Genomic DNA, 26,547 nt, shown 5'->3' on the forward strand with positions numbered 1-26,547 from the left:
ATCCAGCCACAAAGCGGCAGAATGGCATTGAAAACTGGCCTATGAACTCTGCCCCTCTGCCGTCATGGCGGCTGCCATTACTAACAGATGCTCAAGAGCTCGCACTTACTTACCAGGCATCTGGACCTGTGCTAAGTGGTGCACCAGCACTAGCCCCTTTCAACTAGACAACAGCATTAGGAAGATCTGATCACGAGTCCTTTTTATAGAAGAGAAGCTGTAACTGAGCTCAGTTACACAGTGACTTGCTTGGAGCCATGCAACTCCCGTGTGAGACCCCAGATCCCTTTGACCTTACCCTCCTGCCCCAGGACATCTCCCTAGCCCATGCCTCCCTGCCAGTCCATGGCCCAGCTGGTCTCCATAGGTGCCGTCTCCCAACCACAGTGCCAGTTCTTCTAGAAGCATCTCTCTGCAGTCAGTGTCTGGGTTGTATCTAGTGTTACTAGCCCATTTTCAGAGACTGCCACGCCTCCCATCGCTGATCTGGGCAGGTCACACACCACCCTTGCCGTGATGATGGCAGGCTCAGCAGCCTCAGGAGAGGCTTGTTAACAAATGGGGCTATTTTTCTCTGGAGGGAGGAGGCCCTCACAGCCAGATCTGTCGCCCTTCCCGTCTCAGGGACAAAAATGAAGCTCCCAGAAATCTTTCTGGCCTGTGGGATGAGGCAGGGAGAGGAGATAAACTCAGGGATTTGGATTTATCCTGGACCAACAGTACATATTCAGTACTTACTTGAATCCCTTCCCTGAGTATTCTTCCTCCCAGCCAATGTTGTAGCCTTCCTCTGGCACAGTCTCTTTTTGGAAGGCGAGATTCAATAAACCCAAGTGTCATAGTCCTACTCGAAGCACTCTCTGTTGAAGCAGACGAGTAACGATCATTAAAGTGTGTGTTCCTCTGATGCCCTTTGGGAAGAATCTCTTCATAAAATACCTCTGCCCCTGGATATTTTACTAGGATGCTCAGAGCATTGGTATATTTCAATTTCCTCAACATCCTATCCAACCAAGTCTCCAACAACATACATATTTATATCTCATAAGGCACCCAAATTAAAAAGCCTGTTTCTCAGACATAATGAAAACCTCGACTCATTACCAGGATGTGCCAGAACATAACTCCTTCTTGTGTGGAAGCTGAACGGCCAAAACACAGGGGCTACTCTGCATAGATTTTCTCCTATGGCAAGAAGTGTAGAAGGAAAGAGAGAATGAAGCTTAAATGGGGAAATAATGCTCTCTTTCTTACTGACAGCAGAAGGAAATTGATATTCTCTCTGCTGCAAAAGGTCAAAATGCCAACTTTGAATTGAACTGTAAAGACTAAATTCTGAACAATTATTCTCTGCAGCAGTTGTAAAAATTTCAGCAAATTGCAGCTGTCTTAGGTCTTTCGCCCAAAAGACCTACTCGTTTCCATCAGCAGAGTTCAGTTTCCTTTCCAACCTGGCATGTCCAGCCTAGCACTAAATCCCTTTGCACAATCAGTCCCCGCAGTGCCACAGCCAAAACCAAGGGCAGCTCAGGCAAACAGCACAGACGCCTGGTTCTGCTTTTCTGAAAACCATCTTTACACATAAACCATTGGAAAAAGTCGGAGTTTGAAATTGTTTCAGCGGCCTGGCAATGCTTTTAAAACATGATAACCATCACACTCTACTCCTCTCTGAAAGGTTAGTTTAATCGTAGATCACAAAAAATTGGTTTCCACAAATGCATAATGGTTCATCTATGTCACACTTGAACTAAATGGTTTTTTAAATGGAGCTGAAATTATTTTGATGTGTACACAGTCCTGGATTTCTATACAACCTTTTTTAACCAGTCCATCAGGAACCTTGCCTCTAAAGCCTCATTAATAATTCAGATGTGCTGATGACTTTAAAAGATCTATGGAATTGAAGCTCAGGAAAAAAAAAAAAAAACTCTGCTTGACAAAAAGATAAATGAATGTAGAAAGAAGCTGTAGGAGTCTGGCAAGCTGTAGATCATCTCAGAACAGATTGTAACTTTATCATTCTGTCAGGGGGAATAATTTAAAGCACTTAATCAGTTAGTTTCACTGTGAGGATGTAGCATTATGAATTCCTATCGTCCAATCTGTTCAAATCAAAGTGAACTTAATTATAATAGGTGAGAGGGCCAGAGCAGGATAAAGGGGAGCAGAGAATGATGGGAGAGAAGGTAGTTTCCTGGGGGTTAACTGAGCTGTGGAACAAAGGGTAGTGAGCAGGATCTCACGGAGGCACACCCCAGCTCCAGCGACAGTGTTTACACTGAGGGCTCAGACTTGACACAGCGGGAGAGAAGACGCATCCAGCAGAAAGCAGCAGAGTGGCTGTGAGCGGACGGCAGGTGTTGAATTTATAGATCATTAGGCTATCAGATAGACGTACAGACGTAAAAACACACATGCGCATGTACCTCCACGCACTCTTCTATCTTGCCAGGTGAGCGAATTTGGTTAACAGATGAGTCCGGGCCCCCTGACCAGGCTGTTGTGACTTGTTCTGATAGGCAGCAATGAGGCCATTGTCTCTAGAGCCCTGGGTGTGCCTGAAAGCTTTTCCCCTTTTCTTTTCTTTTCCTAAGCCACAAATAGGACTCCCAAATTAGAATGTCCTATTTGCCCAGTCTCTTCATGTCTGAACACAGGGTCAGTTATCCAGAAAGTTTCAATCCTAGAAAAAGGCAGGGGCGAGGCCGAGTTGTGTAAAACAGCACTGAAATGCTGAGAGGATGCTAGGCCATTTTCTACCCCTCCCCTCAGCGCATCCCCCACCACTGGCACAAACCACCCCCCCCACACACCACCCAGTCCTCTGACTCAGCATTCTCTCAGCCATCTCTGTATTTAGAGTGGGAAATGAAATGCCAAGACTTGGTCAAGCTCCCTTGTCAACAGCTTGGGTTATTATAGTCGGTTAAGATATTGCCACTAGGAATTCCTTCCCTAACTTTATACCAACACAGAGTTTTCTTTCATGAAATAAAAGCCATCTCAAAATCCTCTTCAAACTTTGGTTGTTATTCTGATGTTTAGTCTCATTGTCCAGCACAATCTGTGGGCTTACTTTAAGACCCTCAAAACTGGCGGGTAAAAAAAAAAAAAAAGAGAGAGAGAAAGAAAAAGAAAAAAAATAAGAAGAATGGTGTATTGAGCTATAACTTGAAATATGTCTGTAACAAAGCCAGGTACAGGCTGAGAGGAGGAGATCCTGCCTAAGATGCTAGATCACTGGCTCTCTGTCAGGGACAATGTCCTTTATGTTCCACTCAAATCCGTGAACGCACAAATCTTTCCTCAGGCACAATGTTCATGGCCAATATTTGATATACTCAGCATCTCCTTCCCACCAAAGCTTTCCAGACCACTAAAAGAACCCCGGAGAACATTGCTGGAGCTCCTCTTCCAACCCCTCCTCATGCTCAGAGGTGCCCCCTTGGTGCCCCCAAGTCCCAAGGATGCATTGGTCATCACTTGCCACGGGCAGCAGAGGTGTCCCACGTTCTGGGGTTCTCCCTACACTGCACTATCTCTTAGTAACTACTCACTGTCAGCTTCTATCGATTACAGTTTTGCATTTTTTTTTCAATGAACTTTCCAAAGGCTTTACCCTAGGACTAATTAAGCTTTTCATTTCTCCTTCTTGTTCTCTATCCGTTTTGCCCTTTAGCAGAAAAGAAATGGTTTACAGATGAACCGGATAATGCCTATCCCAGAAACATTCAAATCAAGCCCATGAGTACCCACATGGCTAACCAGATCAACCAATATAAATCCACAAGCAGCTTGATTCCACCAATCAGAGAAGTTGAAGATGAATGTTGACTCCCAGGAGACCAGAACTATTTTTTTAAAGCCTGACAAACTTCATAAATGGTGACGTGACTTTTCTTCCTCTTACATGCTGAATCACTGGTGGAGACGTTAGGATAAGTGAGAATTGCAAGAAAAATAAAGTAGACAGATCTTTCTCTTTGTCTGCCTTGAATATTGCTTCCATGTATTTTGGAAAAGAAAATGATTTCATTTATAAATGAACATACTAAAATAGTCATGTATAGCCTCTAGCATTTTAAATTATTTTTATTTATTAGAAAGAAATATATTTTTTCTTTTCTTTTTTTCATTGTCAAATATCTTCCCTGTATCTAAACAATGCAAAATCAACATGAGTAAGTGGCCAGACTCCTTAATACATCTTTCTCTTCTTTCTCTCTTTTCCTTTGAGGAGAATGATGGTCACCACCACAATTAATTGTAACGAAGGCCAATGGATTACTAAAACAATTTTCAAATTGTCCAATGATGTAAACATGTATTTTAGTAAATTCATAAAAGAAGACAAAAAAAGGGGCAGGTGAATTTCCTGGATGGGTGTTGTATCTTAGCTGCACTGACACCAGCTCTTAATAAATGGAAACTTATTTATTTTCTCAGTTGAAAGTCATATTTTTGTAGCTTTAGTTTTCATTCTGTATTGCTCATCCCTTTGTTCGTATATTTGAAGGAAAGACTTTCTTGCAGCTGTTCTACAATTACCAGATGAGGTTGATCCGGCCAATGAACGATGCCAGGAGGGTTGTGAGCACGCCTGGGACATTGACGTTGAGGACTAGATAACACATGAGATACTGCTCCGTTTGTTGTGTGAATGGTGGGAACTCCTCCATGCTGTTATGCTTCCCATTTCCTATGTCCAAACCACCCTCACAAGTACAGGAATTTCAATTCTGGAAGGGTTTGGTGGACTTTTTCCCCACGCTCCAAGTCTCAGAGCTTTTAGCCTGAAAGTGTGTAAACACCAGTGGATAGTTTCACTTCACAATAGGATATAATAACACGTTCGTTCTTTTTGATGAGTTTTTGTTTAAAAGCCAGAAACATTTTCATGATCAAGGAGACTACTTTTGCCCAGATTTCATTTTATTTTTTCAGGCTTTCCTTTAGTTGTTGGGACAAAACACACAAACTTGCTGCAACGGTGTAAAACATATTAACGACAAAAGGATAGCAATGAATGCACTCAATCCTGACTGTTAGAAAAGGCCTTTGAAAATGACCGGCAATGAAATCAAATGTCTCAGCCACTTCCAACTGTGCTCAAAGATTTTTCTAGCCATCAGACACAATTACCAAGTCTCAGAGCTCTGCCGTGGCTTGCATGCTTGGTGTCTAGTCGTCCCGGCAACTGTTACGTTCCAAACGATTTAGCAAATCTTTCAACTTCAAAATGATCAATCTTTTATATAGTCATCAGGGTCTATGGAGAAGCATGGATGTGATAGTGATTTTTCTTTTCTTAAAAATGTAAACTGTGGACACTTGAAGAAACCAAACTTACCAAAATATCCCCCCCAAAGTCCCATGATATCTCCTCCATTAATTCTTTAGGCCATGACCCTGTGGTACTTAGGATATTAGTGCAGCTCAGATCAGAGCCAAGCAATGAAATCACCATGAAAACATATGTCCACTAAGTACTCCAATGACCAGTGTAGGCAAAATGAGCTTCTGTCCCTGTCTACTCCCTGCAGAGCCCATGTAGTCATGCTTCTGCCCTGTAGGCACTGTCCTGAAGTGACTTGTCAGACTGTGGTTACCCTGTTGTCACATTTTGTAGAAGTAGTTCTATAAAAATATCGTGAATATAATGTACGTCCAATTGGATTGTTAAAAAACTACTTATAACCAATCACTAGTCTACTAAAATGACTAAAATGACGTCAGCAGTCTATATCCGGGCTTATGAACATTTCCTGGTTTCTAACAGAAGTAAAACAGGTTTGTGGGGGGTGAATCCCTTGTTTGGATTTCACAACTTTCCTGAAAGCTAGGCCTTCTTCTACATAATGATTTTGCATTGGGGTCACCTTGGTACGTTCACACCAACCCACGCTCTTCTTTCCTTCATGAACCCTGGTGGGCTCTTCTTCACGCTGTTTCCTGATAACCATCTCTGAATTTGTCATAACTGTTTGGTGTCCTCTGGCAGGCAATTGTGGCCACCTAAAGGATCTTCCCTTAGAGAAACAGTGTCCTATGCTTCTCGAACCCATCTCTCCACACCAAGTCACTCTGAAAACACAAGTGAAAACTCCAAGACCTGACTGGCTAGAGATTTGGATTTAAACTCCTTTGCTTTACTTTTCTCTTTCTTCCCCTTTCCTTTTCTTTCCATTCAAGTATTGCTGAAAGAAAACTTTTTTTTTCTTTTGACCAAAATGGCTAAAATGGCTTCCTATCGCAAAGGGCTGCCCCAAAAACTAACTGGCAAGAATCTATTTTCTTCTATGGTAAGGTAGCAAGCTCATGTTGTTTTGCTTTTGATAAATTCAGTAAAAATTTGTTCTGATACAGAAAATAAAAATGAGCTTTTTTGTTTTCTTGAGGAAGTATGCAAAAATGGTTGGTGGCTCCTTTGGCAAAAACTGGTGCCTGGTAGGTTCAAAGTGACACAAGAACAGAAACAAGATTATAAGACCACTGAAGGGCCCAACCCAATATTAGGGCTTCCTGATTAGTTTCAATGTGTTGACCTTTCTGGCCAGGAAGAGGTCGTCTTTCAACCCCACTATGACAGAACCGTTCCCATTTTTCTGACTAAATTAAGTATAGACCAATGATGGTCATCATTGGTACCATCTGTCTTGTAAGACTATGATCTCCCATCCCAGTTCAGGGTTCCAGAAAAGTCCTTACCCAAACTAAAGTCTCTTGGGTGCGTTGGGAATCAAAGATCCATCAAGAGGCTATTTAAGAAGTGGAAATCACCTGTTTACAAAGACATCATCACCATCATCATCTTTCTTTTTAAGAAAACTTTTACTTTCATCTAAGCAATTTTACATTTCAAAATGTCACCTTGAACTAATATAAAAGACTTTAAAGATAAGTGATTGTAACTAAGGCATGTTGGGGAACACCAGAGCTCTTTCCTTTCAAAGGTTGGGACATCTTATGATGTATTTTGTACAGAATTTAATTAAAGACTTAAAACAACAGGGGATTAAGACTATTTGGTTCAAGTTGGAAAAGAGATAAAGCCTAAGAAAGCATAAACATAAAAGCATAAGAGGAAGTATAAGAAAATTGGGGATTATTTTCATGTTGAAAGGCAAAAGAGTACAACTTCCTTACTTGGGATTGAATATGAGTGTTCAAGAGCTACATCTGCAAATAACTAGCTATGAACTTGGAGAATATTCATGAAACCGTCAGAGTCCTAGGGACCTCATTTGTAAATGAGAGTGATTCACCTAAATGGCCCTAAGGTGCCTTTCAGACCTGGCAGGATGTGAGTTAGGATAGTAGTGGGAGCCTTAGAATAGACCTTGGAGACAAACTTGTCCTGTGCTGATGGGCCTCTTGTTCCAGCACCCAAGCAGTACTCCTGGTGTACAGGTTTTGCTCTGGACATGTGGAAGCTAAGTTCATGCCTCTGCTTCACACTTTGGAGTCTCCTTAGGTTTAAAATGCAGTTTCAAAATTCAGGTTCTCCTGGGTCACATCAGGTCAGACTTCTCTGTTTATTCCTAGGATTTTCTTTTCCATCTCAGCTCTGCCTGCCCTTTTCTTGGCTCCAAGCGCAGTTCCAGTCAATCCCTTCATCTCTAACCCGTATCTCCACTTTTCAATTGTAGTTAGAGTCTCATGGCCCCTAGATTCCTGTGATTTTTCTTCCTCATTTTTATTTCCACAGGTGAATCTGGGGTTTAGGAAGCAACCCATCTTCTCACTTCATTTCCTGTCCTGTTCATTTGATTTCTTTTCTTCCATTCATAAGTCAAATTTTGGTCTACCATTCTTCATTTTCAATGAGAACCTCAGTAAAGAAAGGAAGGAAAGAGCAAAATGAGGAAGAAAGGTAGGAAGAGAGAGGAAAAAGAATATTAAATCAATTGGTTTGATCATCAGCCTACTCACAGGAGACCAAATAGATGCATTCAACTTGGACATGGCATTCTATGGTAGAATCTGTCCATTTTCTCTTCTGTCCCTATAGTCTGCCTATTCACTATTCTGTTCCTCTTTGTGGCTTTTGGAATGGTAGTAATATCACTGTGGTCCTTCAAAGGAACTTCACTATTTAGGGCTTGACTCATTCTCTTTAAAAATCAAAGGGAACTGAGATTTCAGTTATAACTCATCTGGTAAATTCTGTTTCTGCCCCTCCCCTACTCACTCCATGTTCCCAAAGCGCATTTAGTTTTCTATCCAGCAGAGATGATTTGGCACTTAAATCCCATGATCATATAAAGTGGTGATATGGCCCTTCGGATTTATTAATGAGGGAAGAGTAATTAGAAATGATTTCCAGCCAGCTTATATGAGTGTGGCCATATTGGTTTTTTAGGTGAAGTCTGCTCTAGTTGGTTGTTGCCCATGTAATACCAGTTGTTCATATTTTAAAAATTGCCATAAAATAAGACAGTTCAGCCTATACTTTTATCCTTAATTTTATTTCCCAAAGAACTACAGAGCCTAATTTGCCATTGCTCTGGCAAGCTCGTCTGGAACATGTACAGAGAGAAAGGAGCCAATGTGTCCCGAAGCGGCAACCCGTTTGCCAAACACCAGTTAGAGTCTGCCTTGTATCACAGACTCATGTGGTTAGACTGGGGGAGGAATGCTGAGTTAGACTATCTGTACTAGACCTTCCTCTTTTGCTTCATTTTTTGAAAAAGGGCCCGAGACTTAAGTATCTAAAGACAGGCCAAGCCAGGAAATGCATCTAGGAGCTAGGAAGAAAGAGCAAAACCAAAATGATACAAACAGCAATTTCAAGCACCATCAGCCAGGTGCAGGTATGTGGTGGCAAGAGTTAGTGCTCTGGGTGGAAAGGAAGGAGAGATTGTATTGAATCATATAGTTTGGGAAGAATGCAGAGTGATATAGTGCTTGATGGGTTTTAGAGGTATTTAAAAGGGAAATAGATGGCTGGAGAAATGTAGAGAATGAAGGTTTTCCAGGAAGAGGTGACTTAATGGTCCATGGCTCATTGGTGGGAACGGGATTTCAATACATAGGCCATTTTGTCTCTGGTGACACGATCCTATAGAGGAGGTGACGAAACCTTAGATGAGACCTGAGGAAATAGATAGTCTGAAGGGCCAAGCCAAGAGATTGAGACTTGAATTAGAAAGCCATGGAAAGCCACCAAAAGTTTTAAACAGGGTGATGAACACCAATGCCTGTGCATTTTTTAGGTTGAAAGTTTTGAGATGTCAGCTCCTCCTGGAAGTCATCAGGAGTGCATGTGCAAAGCTAAATGTTTTTCTCAGCTGCATGGAGTTCTCAATGGTGCACATTCCAAGTCAAAAACAGTATATGAAGAACCTACCTTCCTCAGATGAGTGTTATGGATCATACTCATTGTAGAAGTTTAGTTGGAGTTAGTTGTGGGGGCTGGTGGGCAGATTGGGTGTCGGGGCAACGAATGGTTCTGGAAAGGTTCTTTGTCAAAGAAACACTGACTTTGGACCCCAAGAGAAGAACCACGTGGAGGAATAGGAAAGAAAAGAAGACCGGAAAGGGAGCCAGCGAATATGGGAAGCTGAGCAGTGTCGTATTGGATTCATTCAGAGTAGAAGAAGCTGAGAGCTTTCCATCAAGGAACACCTGGCAGGCAAATGAGTGGGCAGGTGGAGCTGGGGAGAGGCTTCCAGCAGGCTCTGGATTTGGAAGTCCGATCCACAGAGGTCCTTGTGAAGTGGGGAGCACGGCTGAATCTTCCAAAGGAAAAAGCGTAGGTCTGAAAGGCCATCTGGCAGAAGACTTGGGGGCCTACAGCCATATTTATAGGGGCTAAAAGGAATAAAATAAGTAGATACTCTTGGGATGGGAGATCCACAGTACTCCAGAACTAGAGAAGCAAGAAAAGGGAAACCAAGAAAGAAAGGGTGGATTATCCATGAGGCTGGAGATGAGTAGTACTGGAGAGGATGACTCAGAAGTGAAAGGACTCACGTGATAAGGGTAAGGACTTTGCTTATTCATCTTTAACCTCAGAGCTCATCATGAGGCCTATCTCAGTCTGGGGCATCAGTTGGCCACTATGTGTTACTTTGCACACCATGGGAAATGCAAGGTGGGCAGATCCTCTAGGTCACTGACACTTTTCCCGGAGAAGGACTCAAAGGAGAGGGATCTTGAGGTGGGTCTCCTCTTTCCCCTCGCTGTTCATGTCACCCCACTATTCTGCATCCCCTTCTGAGCAACGCACACACTAGAAGCTTTGGTTTTGGCATTCTTAGAACAAATGTGACAATCACTTTGCTTTGGTGACTTCTCTGGGCAAGCAGCAGGAGGAGCGAGGCTTTTTGGTGTGGTGAAAACCGACCTGAATTTCTAGCAGATTTTAAGTTTAAAAAGGTTTCCTTTGGTCTGTTTATCCCCTCGAGGATATCTGTGTTTCTTCTCCTCTACCTTGCTCTTCAGCAGAACAGGGACAAAAATGACCCCAAAGCTATCCAGTGTGCCTGCTTTAGGAAGCATGGCCGGGCTGACTGTTCAGAATCGTAGATGGGAATGTATGCACGGCCCGGATGCGCATCTGCCAGAGCAAACCAGAGCTTTCCTCACAAGGGATTCAGGGTCAATGTGAGAAGCAGCCAGCAGGTAAGGGATCCCTGCCAACAAGGTTGACAGAGCCCCACATCCACACCAAAGCAAAGCCCCGCTGCCCCAGAGCAGCCTGCTCCCTTTCCCTTCCTTCCGCTAAGTACAGCCGGAGACACATTTGACCAGAACTGCAACATTTCAGACATAAACCAAACCCGGCCTGGAAATCCTAATTAAAAACGTTCCATTCCCAGGTGGCACAGTCGCATCCTGCCTAAAACTTCTGGCTCACATCCCACCCCCCAGATGCTGGAAAAGAAACCTTTCCCCACTTAACACCCAAAACCTGCACTCAATGTTTCTTCAGGGAACAAAGGAAAAAAAAAATAGTACACTTCTACAGAGGTCAGCCTACATGTTCATTAAGGGAAAAGAGCGTGGCTTATTCATCTGTCTTTCAAACTTTTGCTTGTCGGCATTATGATTATGATTATGATTAATTACTATGAACAGGAATTGGAGGAGAGAATAAATGCTGGTGCTCTGAAATGAACTACCCAACTCTGTCATCTGTAACAACCAGTGATAACTCTCTTGTCTTGTAAAAAGGGTTTGTACATAACTTGTACATGGTTTCATTTTGTATTTTTCGCAGATTAAAAATTTATGTATTTGTGTTCTAAAACAACGAGTGTTCTTTGTGTTTGTGTAGCACCCATGTCTTTGGGGGATTTTTTTTGGGGGGTGGGGGTGGTGACAGGGGCAAAGTCTCTGAATTCCTGTCAGATAGTTTAGCTCTTTCAGATGAAGGCAAGTTTGTGGACTGATAAGAGTGATGGGCTTGCCTTTCTATTGCCCTTCCAGCTCCAGCAAAGAGACTGTTACAGGTCCAAGAAGGTCCAAGGAGGCTGTCAGGGGGTGCCAGCCCAAGGCAACAATGGACAGCGGCTGAGAGGGAGAGCCACTGTTGCTAGATACGGTGCCCAAGAATGTTTCCGGGCCAGGCCATGGCCAGTGGACCAGAGGCTCCTGCCGTGGTCTCCCACAGACAAACTTCTAAGGATAGAGAGGCAGCCTTTAAACATGCCCTTGGAAAGCTAGAACCCTTCTCTCCTCAGCCACCTGCTGCCAAGCTGGCTACTCTTTCTTGACTTGTGCACAGCGAAGCAAAGTGCTTTCCCCCTGCATTTCCGTGATCAAAACCCAGGACAACCTACAAAAGTTTTGACTCATCTTGCCTGCCCTCACCCCCAGCAGGGCAACAGATGAAACTTTGTCTCAAGACAGAAAAGACCTCTTAAAAATGAGCACTGTAGTTTCAGGGCCATGATTTAAATCTTCTTCAGCATCCTGTGAGTTTGAATTCTTTGAGGGAGGCTGGGTCCCCAAGGTTAAGACTGGTCTAGCCTGGAGGAAAGGAAGGAGAGAGAGTGTGGAGAAAGCCATCCAAGCTATACACACGTAATGTATATAATGTATATAATTCTAGGGATTACTTTATTGTTCATCAGCCAAATATTTACTCACTAGCTAATGCATTCACATTCCTCTACTGGGACCTGGGGATACAACAGTGAGTAACCTCATGATCCCAGTCTCCAGTCTGGGAAGGGATGGAATCAACAGATAAATAGGTAATAGTCATGTATTAAAAATTGATCCAGAGGGGTAAGCATGATATGCCGTTAGAAACACATAAAAGGCACTCAGCCATTTGAAAAACAACCTACCAATGGATTGATACTTTCAAAAACAAACCCCTGTTCTAAGCAACACTGGCCCAAACCAGACCTCCATTCACGGGGTCAGCAAGAGCAGTTCTACCTGTCAGGATGTGCCAATTCCTGCCAGTCTCTGTACTTCAGTTTCTTGACTTGCCTTCTCCAATATTTGCTAACAAATCTGAATGTTGTTGGGGAGAGCGTAATTGCAGAACATATGGTCCCCATTAGTTAGGCAAACTCCACTGCCAAATCCAGCTCCAAGGAAGGAGTCTGCATAAAAGACGAAGTATTAGAAAAAGATCGACAGTGACGGAGAAAGCAAATATAAGAGATGAGACAGTGAGTTACAAAATAGCGGGCTCGGCATACACAGCACAATGAATGCGGAACATATTTTTCTATTTGTTGCAAAAACAATATATGTGAATTTGTGCTAAAATCTCCCTGTAGCAAAAATCAAAGTAGACCATTCACCAGAATCAATGTTAACTGCTTTGCAATGTCAGATAAGATAGATTCTGCCTGGGAGAAAAACTGGGGGGAACAGAATAGACCGTGTGCAAAAGAAATAAAGCATGAATGATATCAAAATGTAAATACCAGCATAGGCACTATTTTAAATGTTAATGGACCGGGCCTTTGAGAGAACAGAACCTCATGCTTCCTAAACGTTCACAGTCAGAGAGTCTGAAACCGTAAGCTAAAAATCAGAGATAATACATCCCCTAAGAACTGGAAAAGATGGCTGGACAAGGTGGGAGTGTTGGGCCTCATTGGGCAAAAGGCAGTTCCCCTGTCCAGTGCAGCTTCTGAAAGTTGACAAGGAAGCAGGGCAGTGCCTATGTCCAGATACACCCTGGTGGCATGGCTTCCTCTTTCCAAACTGCTAACTTGCGGCTTTTGCACCCACTGCCAACCTCATGTTCCTTGATTTTCTACCTATTCTAGTTATTTCACCCCTACCTAATTTGACAGATTTTTTTTAAAAAGCTATTCACCATAATATGGTCTTTCAAAAATAAACAACTTTGTATAGAATCAGTAAACTCTTAAGTACTCTGTTTCTTTGGATAGTATACTGTTTAATTACACTGCAAACTACAGTAACAAATACAAATGTTGAAACAAGCTTGAGACTGCTGGTCAGCTCAGCTGGTGAAAGCACAAGGAGCAGACATAAAATGCCAGTGCACCACAGAAAGCAGTGAGCATGTTCCCAGATGGATGGAGAGAGAGCATCCACTAACCCAGCTAGCTGATAAGTCATGCTTGATTAAGAGGGCTCCTATCGGAAATGGGTGTAGATCTCTATCAGTGAGGGGTGAGTTAAGTGAACTTATTCATCCACTTAATGGAGTTCTAGGCACCCAGTAAAAAAGATGATGTAGATTAAGGCATATTGGGGTTGGCAAATTCATCTCTGAGGCCCAATGTAGCCTGCTATCTGTATTGTAAATAGTTTTATTGAAACATAACTATGTCAATCATTGTATATCATCTATAGTTGATTTCCTGCTGAAACAGCACAAATGAGTAATTACAAGAGACTGAATGGTATATAAAGCCTAAAATATTTACTGTCTTACCTTTTACAGAAAAAGTTTGCTGATTCCTGGCCTATGTTACATACAATGAAAAAACATAATGTATATTATGATCCTACTTCTGTTACATGAATAGGCATGTGTAAATTCATTAAAATTTGGAAGGAAATAGGTCAAGCCATAGACCGTGATTATCAAGATAGGACAGTAGAGGGGAAAAATTACAAGATGTATGAAAGAATTTAGCTTTCACTTTACATTTCTGTGTTGTTTAGGTTGGTGTAGATTAAGCACACACACACATATATATATATATTTTTTTTTTCCTCCTTTTTTTCTCCCTGGTTTCGGGTCTCTTCTGAATTGGTTAGTGTATATTTTCCCAAGGGAGTTGCTACCCTTTTAGTATTTTGTGCTCTCATCTGTTCTTATCTGGATAAAATGACAAGGCAGAAAAACTCACCTCAAAAAAAAAGAATAAGAAGGAATAATGATAGCTAGGGACCTAATCAATATGGACATTAGTAGGATGTCAGACTTACAGTTCAGAATGACAATTATCAAGGTGCTAGCTGGGCTCAAAAAAAGCAGGGAGATACTAGAGAATCCCTTTCTGGAGAAATAAAAGAATGAAAATCTAACCAAGTTGAAAATTAAAAAAGCTACTAATGAGGTGCAATAAAAAACGGAGGCTCTTACTGCTAGGATAAATGAGGCAGAAGAGAGAATTAGTGATATAGAAGACCAAATGATGGAGAATAAATAAGCTGGGAAAAACAGAGATAAACAACTACTGGACCATGCGGGGGAAATCTGAGAGGTAAGTGATACCATAAGATGAAAGAATATTAGAGTAAGTGGGATCCCAGAAGAAGAAGAAAGAGAAAGATGGGCAGAAGGTATAATGGAGCAAATTATAGCAGAGAATTTCCCTAATTTGGCTAAGGGAACAAGCATCAAAATCCAGGAGGCACAGAGAACCCCCCTCAAAATCAATAAAAATAGGTCAACATCTGGTCATCTGATAATAAAACGTACAAGTCTCAGTGACAAAGAGAAAATCCTGAAAGCAGCTTGGGACCAGAGGTCTGTAACCTATAACAGTATTAGACTGGCGGCTGATCTGTCCACAGAGACCTAGCAGGCCAGAAAGGACTGGCATGATATATTCAGTGCACTAAATGAGAAAAGTACCCAGCCAAGAATACTATATTGAGCTAAACTGCCACTGAAAATAGAAGGGGAGATCAAAAGCTTTCAGGACAAACAAAATCTAAAAGAATTTGCAAACACCAAACCAGCCCTACAGGAAATATTGAAAGGGGTCCTCTAAGCAAAGAGAGAGCCTAAAAGTAACAGACCAGAAAGGAACAGAGACAATATACAGTAACAGTCACCTTACAGACAATACAATGGCACTAAATTCATATCTTTCAATAGTTACCCTGAATGTAAATGGGCTAAATGCCCCAATCAAAAGACACAGAGTATCAAAATGGATAAAAAAATAAGACCCATCGATATGCTTTCTGCAACAAACTTATTTTAGACCCAAAGACACCTCCAGATTTAAAGTAAGGGGGTAGAAAACAATTCACCATGCTAATGGACATTAAAAAAAAGCTGGGGTGGCAATCCTTATATCAGATAAATTAAATTTTAAGCCAGAAAGTATAATAATAGATGAGGAAGGACATTACATCATACTTAAAGGGTCTATCCAACAAGAAGCTCTAACAATTGTAAATATCTATGCCCCTAACGCAGGAGCAGCTAATTATATAAACCAATTAATAACAAAATCAAAGAAACACATCGACAAGAATACAATAATAGCAGGGGACTTTAACACCCCCATCACTGACAGGGACAGATCATGTAAGCAAAAAGATCAACAAGGAAATAAAGGCTTTAAATGACATACTAGACCAGATGGACATCACAGATCTATTCAGAACATGCCATTCCAAAGCAACAGAATACACATTCTTCTCTAGTGCACATGGAAAATTCTCCAGAATAGATCATATCCTGGGTCACATATCAGGTCTCAACCAGTTTCAAAAGATTGGTATTATTCCCTGCATATTTTCAGACCACAATGCTTTGAAACTAGAACTCAACCATAAGAGGAAAGTTGGAAAGAACTCAAATACACGGAGGCTAAAGAGCATCCTACAGAATGAATGAATGAATGGGTCAACCAGGAAATTAAAGAAGAATTTAAAAAATTCATGGAAACAAGTGAAAATGAAAACACAACTTTTCAATATCTTTGGGATTTTGCAAAGGTGGTCCTGAGAGGAAAGTATGTAGCACTACAAGCCTTTCTCAAGAAACAAGGAAGTTCTCAAGTACACAAACTAACCCTACACCTACATAAGCTGGAGAAAGAATAGCAAAGAAAGCCTAAACCCAGCAGCAGAAGAGAAATAATAAGGATCAGAGCAGGAATCAATGAAATAGAAACCAAAAGAACTACTGTAGAACAGATCAACAAAACTAGGAGCTGGTTCTTTGAAAGAATCAGTAAGACTGATAAAACCCTGGCCAGATTTATCAAAAAGAAAAGAGAAAGGACCTAAATTAATAAAATCATGAATGAAAGAGAAGAGATCACAACCAACACCAAAGAAATACAAACTATTATAAAAACATATAATGATCAACTATACACCAGCAAATTTGATAACCTGGAAGAAATGGATGCATTTCTAGAAACATATAAACTGCCAAAACTGAACCTGGAAGACATAGAAAACCTGAACAGACCATAACCAGTAAGGAGATTGAAGGAGTCATCAAAAATTTCCCAAGAAGAGCCCAGGGCCAGACGGCTTCCCAGAGAATTCTACCAAACATGTAAAGAATTAATACCAATAGGTATTAATTAAACTATTCCAAAAAAATAGAAATAGAAGGAAAACTTCCAAACTTATTTTATGAGGCCAGGATTACCTTGATCCCAAAACCAGACAAAGACCCCATCAAAAAGGAGAATTACAGCCAATATCCTTGATGAACACGGATGCAAAATTCTCACCAAAATACTAGTCAAAAGGATCCAACACGACCAAGTGGGGTTTATTCCTGGGCTGCAAGGTTGGTTCAACATCCATAAATCAATCAATATGATACAATATATTAATAAAGGGAAGAACAAGAACCATCTCATACTCTCAATAGATGCTGAAAAAGCATTTGACAAAGTACAGCATCCCTGCTTGATCAAAACTCTTCATAATACAGGGATAGAGGGTACATACCTCAATATCATCAAAGCCATCTAAGAAAAACCCACAGTGAATATAATTCTCAATGGGGAAAAACTGACATCTTTTCCCCTAAGGTCAGGAACATGGCAGGGCTGTCCTCTATCATCACTGCTATTTCACACAGTACTAGAAGTTCTAGCTCAGCAATCAGACAACAAAAAGAAATCAAAGGCATCTGAATCAGCAAACAAGAAGTCAAACTCTCACTCTTTGCAAACTATATGAAACTTTATGTAGAGAACCCAAAGGACTCCACTACACAACTGCTAGAACTCATACAGGAATTCAGGAAAAGTGTCAGGATATAAAATCAATTCACAGAAATCCGTTGCATTTCTATACACCAACAGCAAGACAGAAGAAAGAGAAATTAAGGAGTCTATCCCATTTACAATTGCACCCAAAACCATAAGATACCTAGGAATAAACTTAACCAAAGAGGCAAAGGACTTGTACTCAGAAAACTATAAAGTACTCATGAAAGAAATTGAGAAAGACACAAAGAAATTGAAAAATGTTCCATGCTCACAGATTGGAAGAATAAATATTGTGAAAATGTCTATGCTACCTAGAGCAATCTACACATTTAACACAATATCTATCAAAATACCATCAACTTTTTTCAAATAAATTGGACAAATAATCCTAAAATTTATATGGAACCAGAAAAGACCATGAAGAGCCAGAGGAATGTTGAAAAAGAAAACCATAGTTGTCAGCATCACAATTCCAGACTTCAAGCTCTATTACAAAGCTGTCATCATCAAGACAGTATGATACTGGCACAAAAACAGACACATAGATCAATAGAACAGAATAGAGATCCCAGAAATGGACCATCAACTGTATGGTAAACTAGTCTTCAACAAAGCAGGAAAGAATGTTCAATGGAAAAACGACAGTCTCTTTAACAAATGGTGTTGGGAAAACTGGACAGTCACATGTAAAGAATGAAACTGGACCATTTCCTTATACCACACACAAAAACAGACTCAAAATGGATGAAAGACTTCAATCTGAGATAGGAATCCATCAAAATCCTTGATGAGAACACAGGCAGCAACCTCTTTGACCTAAGCCGCTACAACTTCTTCTGAGAAACATCGTCAAAGGCAAGTGAAGCAAGGGCAAAAATGAACTATTGGGACTTCATCAAGATCAAAAGCTTTTGCACAGCAAAGGAAACAGTCACCAAAACCAAAAGACAACCAACAGAATGGGAGAAGGTATTTGCAACTGACCTATCAGATAAAGGGGCCGTATCCAAAATCCATAAAGAACTTAAACTCAACAGCCAAAGAACAAATTATCCAATCAAGAAATGGGCCAAAGTCATGAGTAGATATTTCTGCAAAGAAGATAGCCAAATGGCCAACAGACACATGATAAGGTGCTCAACATCACTCAGCATCAGGGAAATACAAATCAAAACCACAATGATATACCACCTCACACCAGTCAGAATGGCTAAAATTAACCACTTAGGAAATGACAGGTGTTAGCGAGGATTTAGAGAAAGGAGAACCCTCCTACATTGTTGGTGGGAATGCAAGCTGGTGTAGCCACTCTGGGAAACAGTATGGAGGTACCTTAAAAAGCTGAAAATAGAGCTACCCTATGACCCAGCAATCACACTACAGGGTATTTGCCCTAAAGATACAAATGTAGTGATCCAAAGGGGCATGTGCACCTGTATGTTTATAGCAGCAATGTCCACAATAGTCAAACTATGGAAAGAGCCAAGAAGTCCATCAACAGATGAATGTACAAAGAAGATATGGGATGGATATATATATATATATATATATATATATATAAAATTTGCAATGATGTGGATGGAGCTAGAGGGTATCATGCTCAGCGAAATAAGTCAATCAGAGAAAGATAATTATATGATCTCTCTGATATGAGGAATTTAAGAGGCAGGGTGGGGGTCATGGCGGGGGAAGGAGGTAAAAATGAAAGAAGATGGGACCAGGGAGCAAGACAAACTATAAAAGACTTAATCTCAAGAAACAACTGAGGGTGGTTGGCAGGTGGAGGGGAGGGATAGGGTGGCTGTGTTATGGACTTTGGGGAGGGTATGTCTACGGTGAGTGCTGTGAAATGTGTAAGACCGAGGATCCACAGACCTGTGCTCCTGAAGCAAATAATACATTATATGTTAATAAAACTAACCAATAAATAAATAAATAAACGGTCTTTGTCTTGACAAGCAGGTTTATGTTATACATGACATTTTATTTTTTAAATGAATGTTTTTAAGTGATTTCTTACAGGAATGTTTTAATTTATGCCTTTTTTTTCTGTTAATATAGCTTCCCTAATCTGAGGAATAGTTTTCCTGTCTGTTATATTTTTTTCTATTACTTTTTCTTTTTAATCCCTTTTACTTATATTTTATTACAATAAGAATATTTAGCATGAGATCTGCCCTCTTAACAGATTTTTAAGGGTATAACATAATATTGTTAACTATAGATACCTTTTTAAAAAATCCTTATTATTGGTCATTTGTGTCTTGTTTTTAAGCCTCACATAAACACCTCTTTAATTTCCATTAGGAAGAATTTATTGGTGATGAACGCTATTAGTTTTTCCCTGCCTGAAAAGATCTTTTTTTCACTGGACCTTAAATGATAATTTATTTATTTAAGGATTTTATTTTTATTTATTTGACAGAGATCACAAGTAGGCAGAGAGGCAGGCAGAGAGAGAGAGGAGGAAGCAGGCTCCCTGCCAAGCAGACAGCCCGATGCAGGGCTCGATCCCAGGACCCTGGGATCATGACCTGAGCCGAAGGCAGAGGCTTTAACCCACTGAACCACCCAGGCGCCCCTTAAATGATAATTTAGTAAGGAAGGTAGTTCCAGTCTAATTTAGACAGCCTAAACTGTCTTTCCTTCTTAGGTAATCTGTCTCTTATTTCTGGATGCATACAAGATATCCTCTTTGTCTTTAGTGTTCTGTGATGGCACAGTAGGTGGAGTCTTTCATATCATGAATTTTATCATATCATGATAAAATTTTTTTATATCATGTATACACTTATTTATATCCTCTTATTTTATTTTTAATATTGGGAAAATCTAAAGAGATGCTACATTTTAAAAATTTCATTATTGATAATTTATGTGCTTTTTAAAAAAATTAATGTTATTAGTTTATTAGTTTTTCCAAAGAATCCTCTTTTGGCCTGGAATAAGAATAATGATCCCCAAAGGAAATTGTAAAATATAGAAGCAAATAAAGAGGGGGGTGGGAGTGTAAGGGCCTATTTAGCCAGAGTGGCCCCACCTCAGTTGAACAACCATTTTGTTGTTTATGCAGTAAAACTTACATTGACCCTGCCCACCCCCCCAAGGGGATCTTATTTAAAAGCAAGTCCGGGGAAACCAGTCCCAGGTAACAAAGCCCAAATACAAGGGTGGGTCAGGTCAGGTAGAGATAACAGCCTGAATGCAGGGATGAGCCAGGTCAGGTGGAGACATCCACTCAGTAAAGCCTGCATACTGTCTCCCTAGCTACCAAGGAATGTGGGCCCCGCCTTTTGGGCACCAATTCTGACCAAGGTGATAGGCTAGTTCAAATATCTCCTATGGAGTGAATTGTAGTTCAATTGGCCACCCGTGTGTAACCTAGCATGACTGTGCAGCTTTCTCTGTGTGTGGCCAGGCCCAACCACATGGCCTCGGCTCTATAAAAGTTAGTCTGGGAGGCAGGGAGGGGTCGCCTCTTTGCAAGGGGTCCCTGGCCGGTCAGTTTGATTCTCCATGCTTGGTGCGAAATAAAGCTTTGCTTGACCTTCGCTTTGTATCAGTGTCGCTCCTTTGACCATGGACCCATTATTGGGGGCCCAACAGGAGGCTGGGTGAGTCTGGTGGTGGGTATTATGGAGGGCACGTATTGCATGGAGCACTGGGTGTGGTGCATAAACAATGAATTCTGGAACACTGAAATCTTTTAAAAAAGGAAGTTGAAAAAAAATAAATCTAGGTAAGTAAACTTAAGGAAAAGAGGAAAGCAATATAAGCTAAGAAAAAATAAGTTAACTACATAAGAGGAATAGATATAGAGTGGTGATCAGAGTTATAATGTTCACAATTGTTCAAACTGTTCAGAAGAATGTCAGAGGTATTCCTTGGTCTTAGACATTATTAAACTTAGTGTGTGATGGTAAAATTTAAGAGTAACAATTTAACAGACGAAACTGAGTGTAAAACTCCCAAATCAGTAGAGAAGAAAATGCAACAACAACAAAAAAGATTGATCAGAAATCCACCAGAAAAGATTTTTTAAAAAGAAACATAAGGAGGCAGCACAATTAAGGTGGTAGGAAGAAGTCGAAATAGATAAATAGATACAAAATGAGCTGAATGTATTTGTTAAACATTAGTTAAAACATGGGACTTCCAGAGGCAGCCAGGTAAAGTTGGAATGCTGTACCTCTCTTGGTAGTTTTCAACCGTTATTTATCTAAACATATTTTTTTCTCTCATGGCTCTGTTCAGTAGTTTTACTCTATGCATATTTGTGGGCTTGGTGGTGTCCCACATTTCTGAGATGCTGTTCATCTTTCTTCATTCTTTTTTCTCTCTCTATATTGCAAAATCTCTAATAATCTATCATCAAACTGGTGTTTATTCTCTCTGTTCAAATACACTCTCTGGTCCTTCCGGTACAGAAGTCATTTCATTTCTGAAATTTCATTTCTGTCATTGCACTTATTCACTCCAAAATTTCCACATGGTTTTCTTTTTTTATACATAACTTATTTATATTAATATTTTCTATTTGTCAATATATTTTCATCATTACCTTCCCTTGCTTATTTAAGCATGGTTTCCTTTAGTTATTTAAATCTTTTTCAAAAGATTTATTTATTTATTTTTAGAGAGAGAGAGTGCACAAGTGGAATAGGGGGTGAGGGGGGAGAGAGAACCACAGGCAGGCTCTACGTGGAGCCCAATGCAAGAATTGATCTCAGGACCCTCAGATCATGACCTGAGCCGAAATCAAGAGTCAGCTCTTTAATCAACTGAGCCACCCAGGTGCCCCCTTTTGAATATTTAAAAGCTGCCTTGAAGTCTTGCTCTGCTACGTCCTACATCTTGGCCCTTTCACAGGTGGTTCTGTTGTATGGTTCACACATTCCTCTTCATGTCTCATAATTTTTGTTGAAAACTGGACATTTTAGATAATACATTGTAGCAACTCAGAGAACCGGTTCTTCCTCCCAACAATACCTTGCCATTATTATTACTATCTAATTTTATGCCTTATAAAGACATAAAGAAGCCAAAAGTAAGAAAAGGAAAAATATATATTGATAGAATTTTTAAAGTATGACCCTCATTAATATAGCCCCTTATTAGACCCTTTTTTTCGTTCTTGTTGTTTGATTGTTAATTCATTTCCCGACTTGCATAGACTCTTTCAGTAAACTTTACTTCTCCCTGAAGTATGAAACCTCCGCTTTGCTCATCAGGGGACTCAACCTAAAGCGTGCTGATGTCACCCTGAGATTATGGCAATTTTAGCAGGGCTTCATGGCTGTCTCTCTGTTTCTCTGTGAAGCTTTCTTGTCTCTTTCTCTTTTTCTCTTTCTTGGTATCACACCCAGCTGTTTAGGCTTTATGAATTTCACACTAATTGCTGTTTTTTAAATATACCCTAGAGCTTAAATTGCACCGTTATTTGATCTAATTAAATAAAACCCTTTGATAGGAGCAGTTTTTGAAGCAAGTTGTTGAGGTTTGTTTTTACCCTAGGGTGGCTCTACATAGCTGTCTCTTTCCCAGATTTCTTTCTAGTGAACCAGGTGGCCTACCGTTAGCTGATGCTGTCACCCAGCCCGCAGCCCTCTCTTAATTACTTTCCATTAAGAGTACTCTAATCTCGAACTTTTCCATGCTCTGGTCCAAATAAGGCAAGTTTCCCTGGGGAGAGCTTTGGAGCTAGCTCTGTTTTTGTCTCCTGCTTCTTTGACTGAGCCAAATTCCAAGGCCACTGTGGTGAGGGTAGGGATAGGCACAGTGGCTTTGCTTCTTTTCAGGGGCACTTCTGCCTAAAGAGCAAGGTAACCCCGGGCATTTTCTCGCTTCCCCCATGCGCAGAACTTTTGCATTACAATTATGCTCAGGCAAGGGTGATCAGAGCAATCAGTATTCTTGATCCAAAGCCTCTGCCCTACAAATTAGGCCTGGCTTAAGGAAGGGAGCCCTTATATCTTGGCCACACTCACCTGGAAATTGGTCTCTGCCACATGGTAGAAGGGGGATGACAAATCCTGGTGGCTTGCTTCTGTCACGGAAATGCAGTCGTCCTTCACAGAGAAGTGGTGGGAGAGGGAGCCTCATCTTCTTTGTTACAGAACCTGGACTGGATGGCCCAACGGAAGAACCAAGTGGCGCTCAGAGATCTTGGAGGCTAGGAGGCTTTTTCGACCTGGTGGGCCAGAGAAGAGCGATACCCTGAGCGCAAGCAAGGTTGGTAATTTATACACGTCTGCTTCCCTATACGTGGCACATTTTAGCGCCTGTGCCCCGCAAGCCGGGCAGGAAGAAGAACCCGGAAGGACCCCGAGGTGGGGACTGGGATTCCCTACTCTTCGGTCCGCCACCTTGGAACACAGATTTTCCTTATCATCTTGACTAAACCCGTCAGAGTAGTGCTCAATATCGAGCCCAGAAAGGGGAGCGGGAAGAGAGGGTCATGCCTCCAGAACCACAGATTCATACTTTCCTTACCAAGACTTTGTAGATTTTCTGGAATAGATGTTTCTTCTTTTACTGTGTGTCCTAGAACATATGTCTGGAAACTTTAAACGGTTATTTTTACAATTTTTGCCAGTTATTTTACTCAGGAGAGGATCTGCAAGGCTTCTAAGACTTCCACTTAGTACACTGTTTTCTTCAGGAAGGTCTTTTTCAAGATACAAAAAAAGTATAAACCATAAGAGATTTTAAAAAATTTATTTTTTAAAAAATTTAAATTTTTTGAAAATTAAAAAAATTAAATTTATTTTTTAAAACATTTATTTAAAGGCATTAAAATTAAGAAATCCCCTTAACAAAAGAGAGTATAGCAACAGTAAAAAGTATACCTATTGTGAGAAGTTTTTTGAACAAATACAGCCAACAACAGGTATGTAGAATATATAAAGAACTTCCCCAAGTTAATAAGAAAGACCACAGTCTGATGGAAGAAAGTGAACAATAGATATGAATTGATAATTTATGGGAGAAGAAACCTAAATGGTAAAAATACTCATAGAAACACTCAGCCGAAGGAACCATTTAGGTAGTGCAAAGTAAAATCAGAGTGAGTCTTTATACATTTATACCATTATATACCCATCAGATTAATACAAATTAAAATATCTTATGAACAATCCTCAGTGCCCAGCTTTTGGACTCCAAATACCGTTTTGTCCTAGAAGAAACCAGAGCTCCTTGAGAGAAGTGGATGATTCTTCATCTGGACAATGATAAATTCAAGATAATACATGGAATCTCCTGTCATGGTCGACATCAAGGAAGGTATCAAAACTATCAAAGGCACTCGGGATCCAATTCAAGAGGGCTCCATTAGCCGAAATTGAGAAATCTTGAGCATTGTAAAGAACAAGAAGTAGAATGAATTAAAATCCATCAAATAAACTTGAATTCATGAGCTTTTATGCATTTTTTATTATTATAAATAAAAGATAATGCAAAAAATAAGTTTACTAGTTGTCATTGAAGAATAGCTGTAAACCAAATCATTTTTCAAAAACTTGTAAATGGTGCAATGAGTCATCTTTATCTCAACTTTACTATATGAACCTTATCACTAAATAAGTTGATAGTAGAGGAAGGGATACTTTTTTTTTAAAGATTTTATTTATTTATTTGACATAGAGAGAGCGAGAGATCACAAGTAGGCAGAGCAACAGACAGAGAGAGGGGGAAGCAGGCTCTCCACCGAGGAGAGAGCCCAATGTGGGGCTCGATCCCAGGACCCTGAGATCATGACCTGAGCCGAAGGCAGAGGCTTAACACACTGAGCCACCCAGGTGCCCCAGAAGGGATACTTTTATCTGAGTATTCCTGCTAGTCAATTAAGAAGGGATGAAAGAATCAGAATGCAGTATTTTATAACACCAAATGAATCAGTGAATCTAGAGTTGAGCATCAAATGCTAAAGTCAAAAAAAGTGAGACAACCAGACATTGTGATGGAAAAATACAACACTAACTCTTTAGCCTGTAGAATGAACTAGAAATTTCCAGGAACATGTCAAAAGACGTCATGGAGAGGCAATCAATGAAACCTAGTTTATGGGAAATTCTAGAGGACCAACTAACTACTTTCTTAATAAAACAAACACAGAAGAGGAAACAAACAAAACATGGAAAGGGAATCTCTAGCCTAAAAAAGATATAAGAGATGTGTCAACCAATAGTGATATGCAGATTTGATTTGATACTGGTTAAGACAAACTATTAACAAATTTTGTGATGATTATGGCACCGCTGGAAATGTACTATTAAGAAAGTATTTTTTAAGGTGTGGCAATGCTATTGGGTTATTATTTAAAATATTTCTTACAGTTCTAATGTGATAAATATGTACAGATTAAATGATAGTGATATCTATGCCTGAGGTTTGCTTTAAAATGTCATATGAGAGATATATGATGGATAAAAGTACAAATGAAGCAAGATTGGCTGTGAGATGATAACTCTTGGAATTGAATGATGGAAACACAAAGGTCTATTATACTGTCCTGTCAGTTTCTTGTATGTTTACAATCCTCCATTAAAAAAAGTAAAAATTTTGGGGGCGCCTGGGTGGCTCAGTTGGTTGAACAACTGCTGTCGGCTCAGGTCATGATCCTGGGCTTCTGGGATCGAGTCCCACATTGGGCTCCCAGCTCCTTGGGGAGTCTGCTTCTCCCTCTGACCTTCTCCTCTCTCATGCTCTCTTTCACTCATTCTCTCTCAAATAAATAAATAAAATCTTAAAAAAAAATAGTAAAAATTTTTGACAACACCAAATTTTAGTAAGGATTTGGAATAACAAGTACTCTCACAGATGCTAGTAAGGGGGAAACTATAGGTTGGATGGAAATATAGTAATCTCTAGAATATCTGAAGATGTGCATGACCTACAACCAACCAATTCCTCTCCTGCGTATACACTATACAGATACCTTCACAGATGTATGCAAGGATGCGGGCAAAATATTTTCAGAGCAGCACATTTTTGCATGTGAGAAAAATTGGAAGCAACCTAGCTGTCCATCAACAGGAAAAATAGACAGATTGTGGTATATTCATCAAATGTGTTTCAATAGAGCAGTAAAAGTTAATGAACTATAGCTACATAAATCAACTTTGATGACTCTCACAGACACAATCCTGAGGTGGAAAAAAGAAAAAGGAAAAAA

At 40.3% G+C, this 26,547-nt stretch overlaps 1 protein-coding gene across 27 annotated transcripts in view; it reads left to right on the forward strand.

The window, feature by feature from the left end:
* Positions 1-4,448, forward strand: part of KCNMA1 (potassium calcium-activated channel subfamily M alpha 1) — a 717,583-nt gene extending 713,135 nt beyond the window's left edge. For 8 of the 27 annotated variants that reach the window (XM_032839333.1, XM_032839358.1, XM_032839387.1 and 5 more), the window contains one exon: positions 3,683-3,829. In XM_032839333.1, the coding sequence (XP_032695224.1) occupies positions 3,683-3,707 (25 nt within the window). In that variant the 3' untranslated portion in view covers positions 3,708-3,829. Of the gene's footprint in view, positions 1-3,682 lie in introns of all 27 variants that reach the window. The other 19 variants (XM_032839342.1, XM_032839195.1, XM_032839237.1 and 16 more) reach the window with 3 other exon arrangements.
* Positions 4,449-26,547: the final 22,099 nt, after the last annotated feature.

Source organism: Lontra canadensis, unplaced genomic scaffold (assembly GCF_010015895.1).
Source record: "Lontra canadensis isolate GAN:19392208 unplaced genomic scaffold, GSC_riverotter_1.0 scaffold3, whole genome shotgun sequence".
NCBI lineage: Eukaryota > Metazoa > Chordata > Mammalia > Carnivora > Mustelidae > Lontra > Lontra canadensis.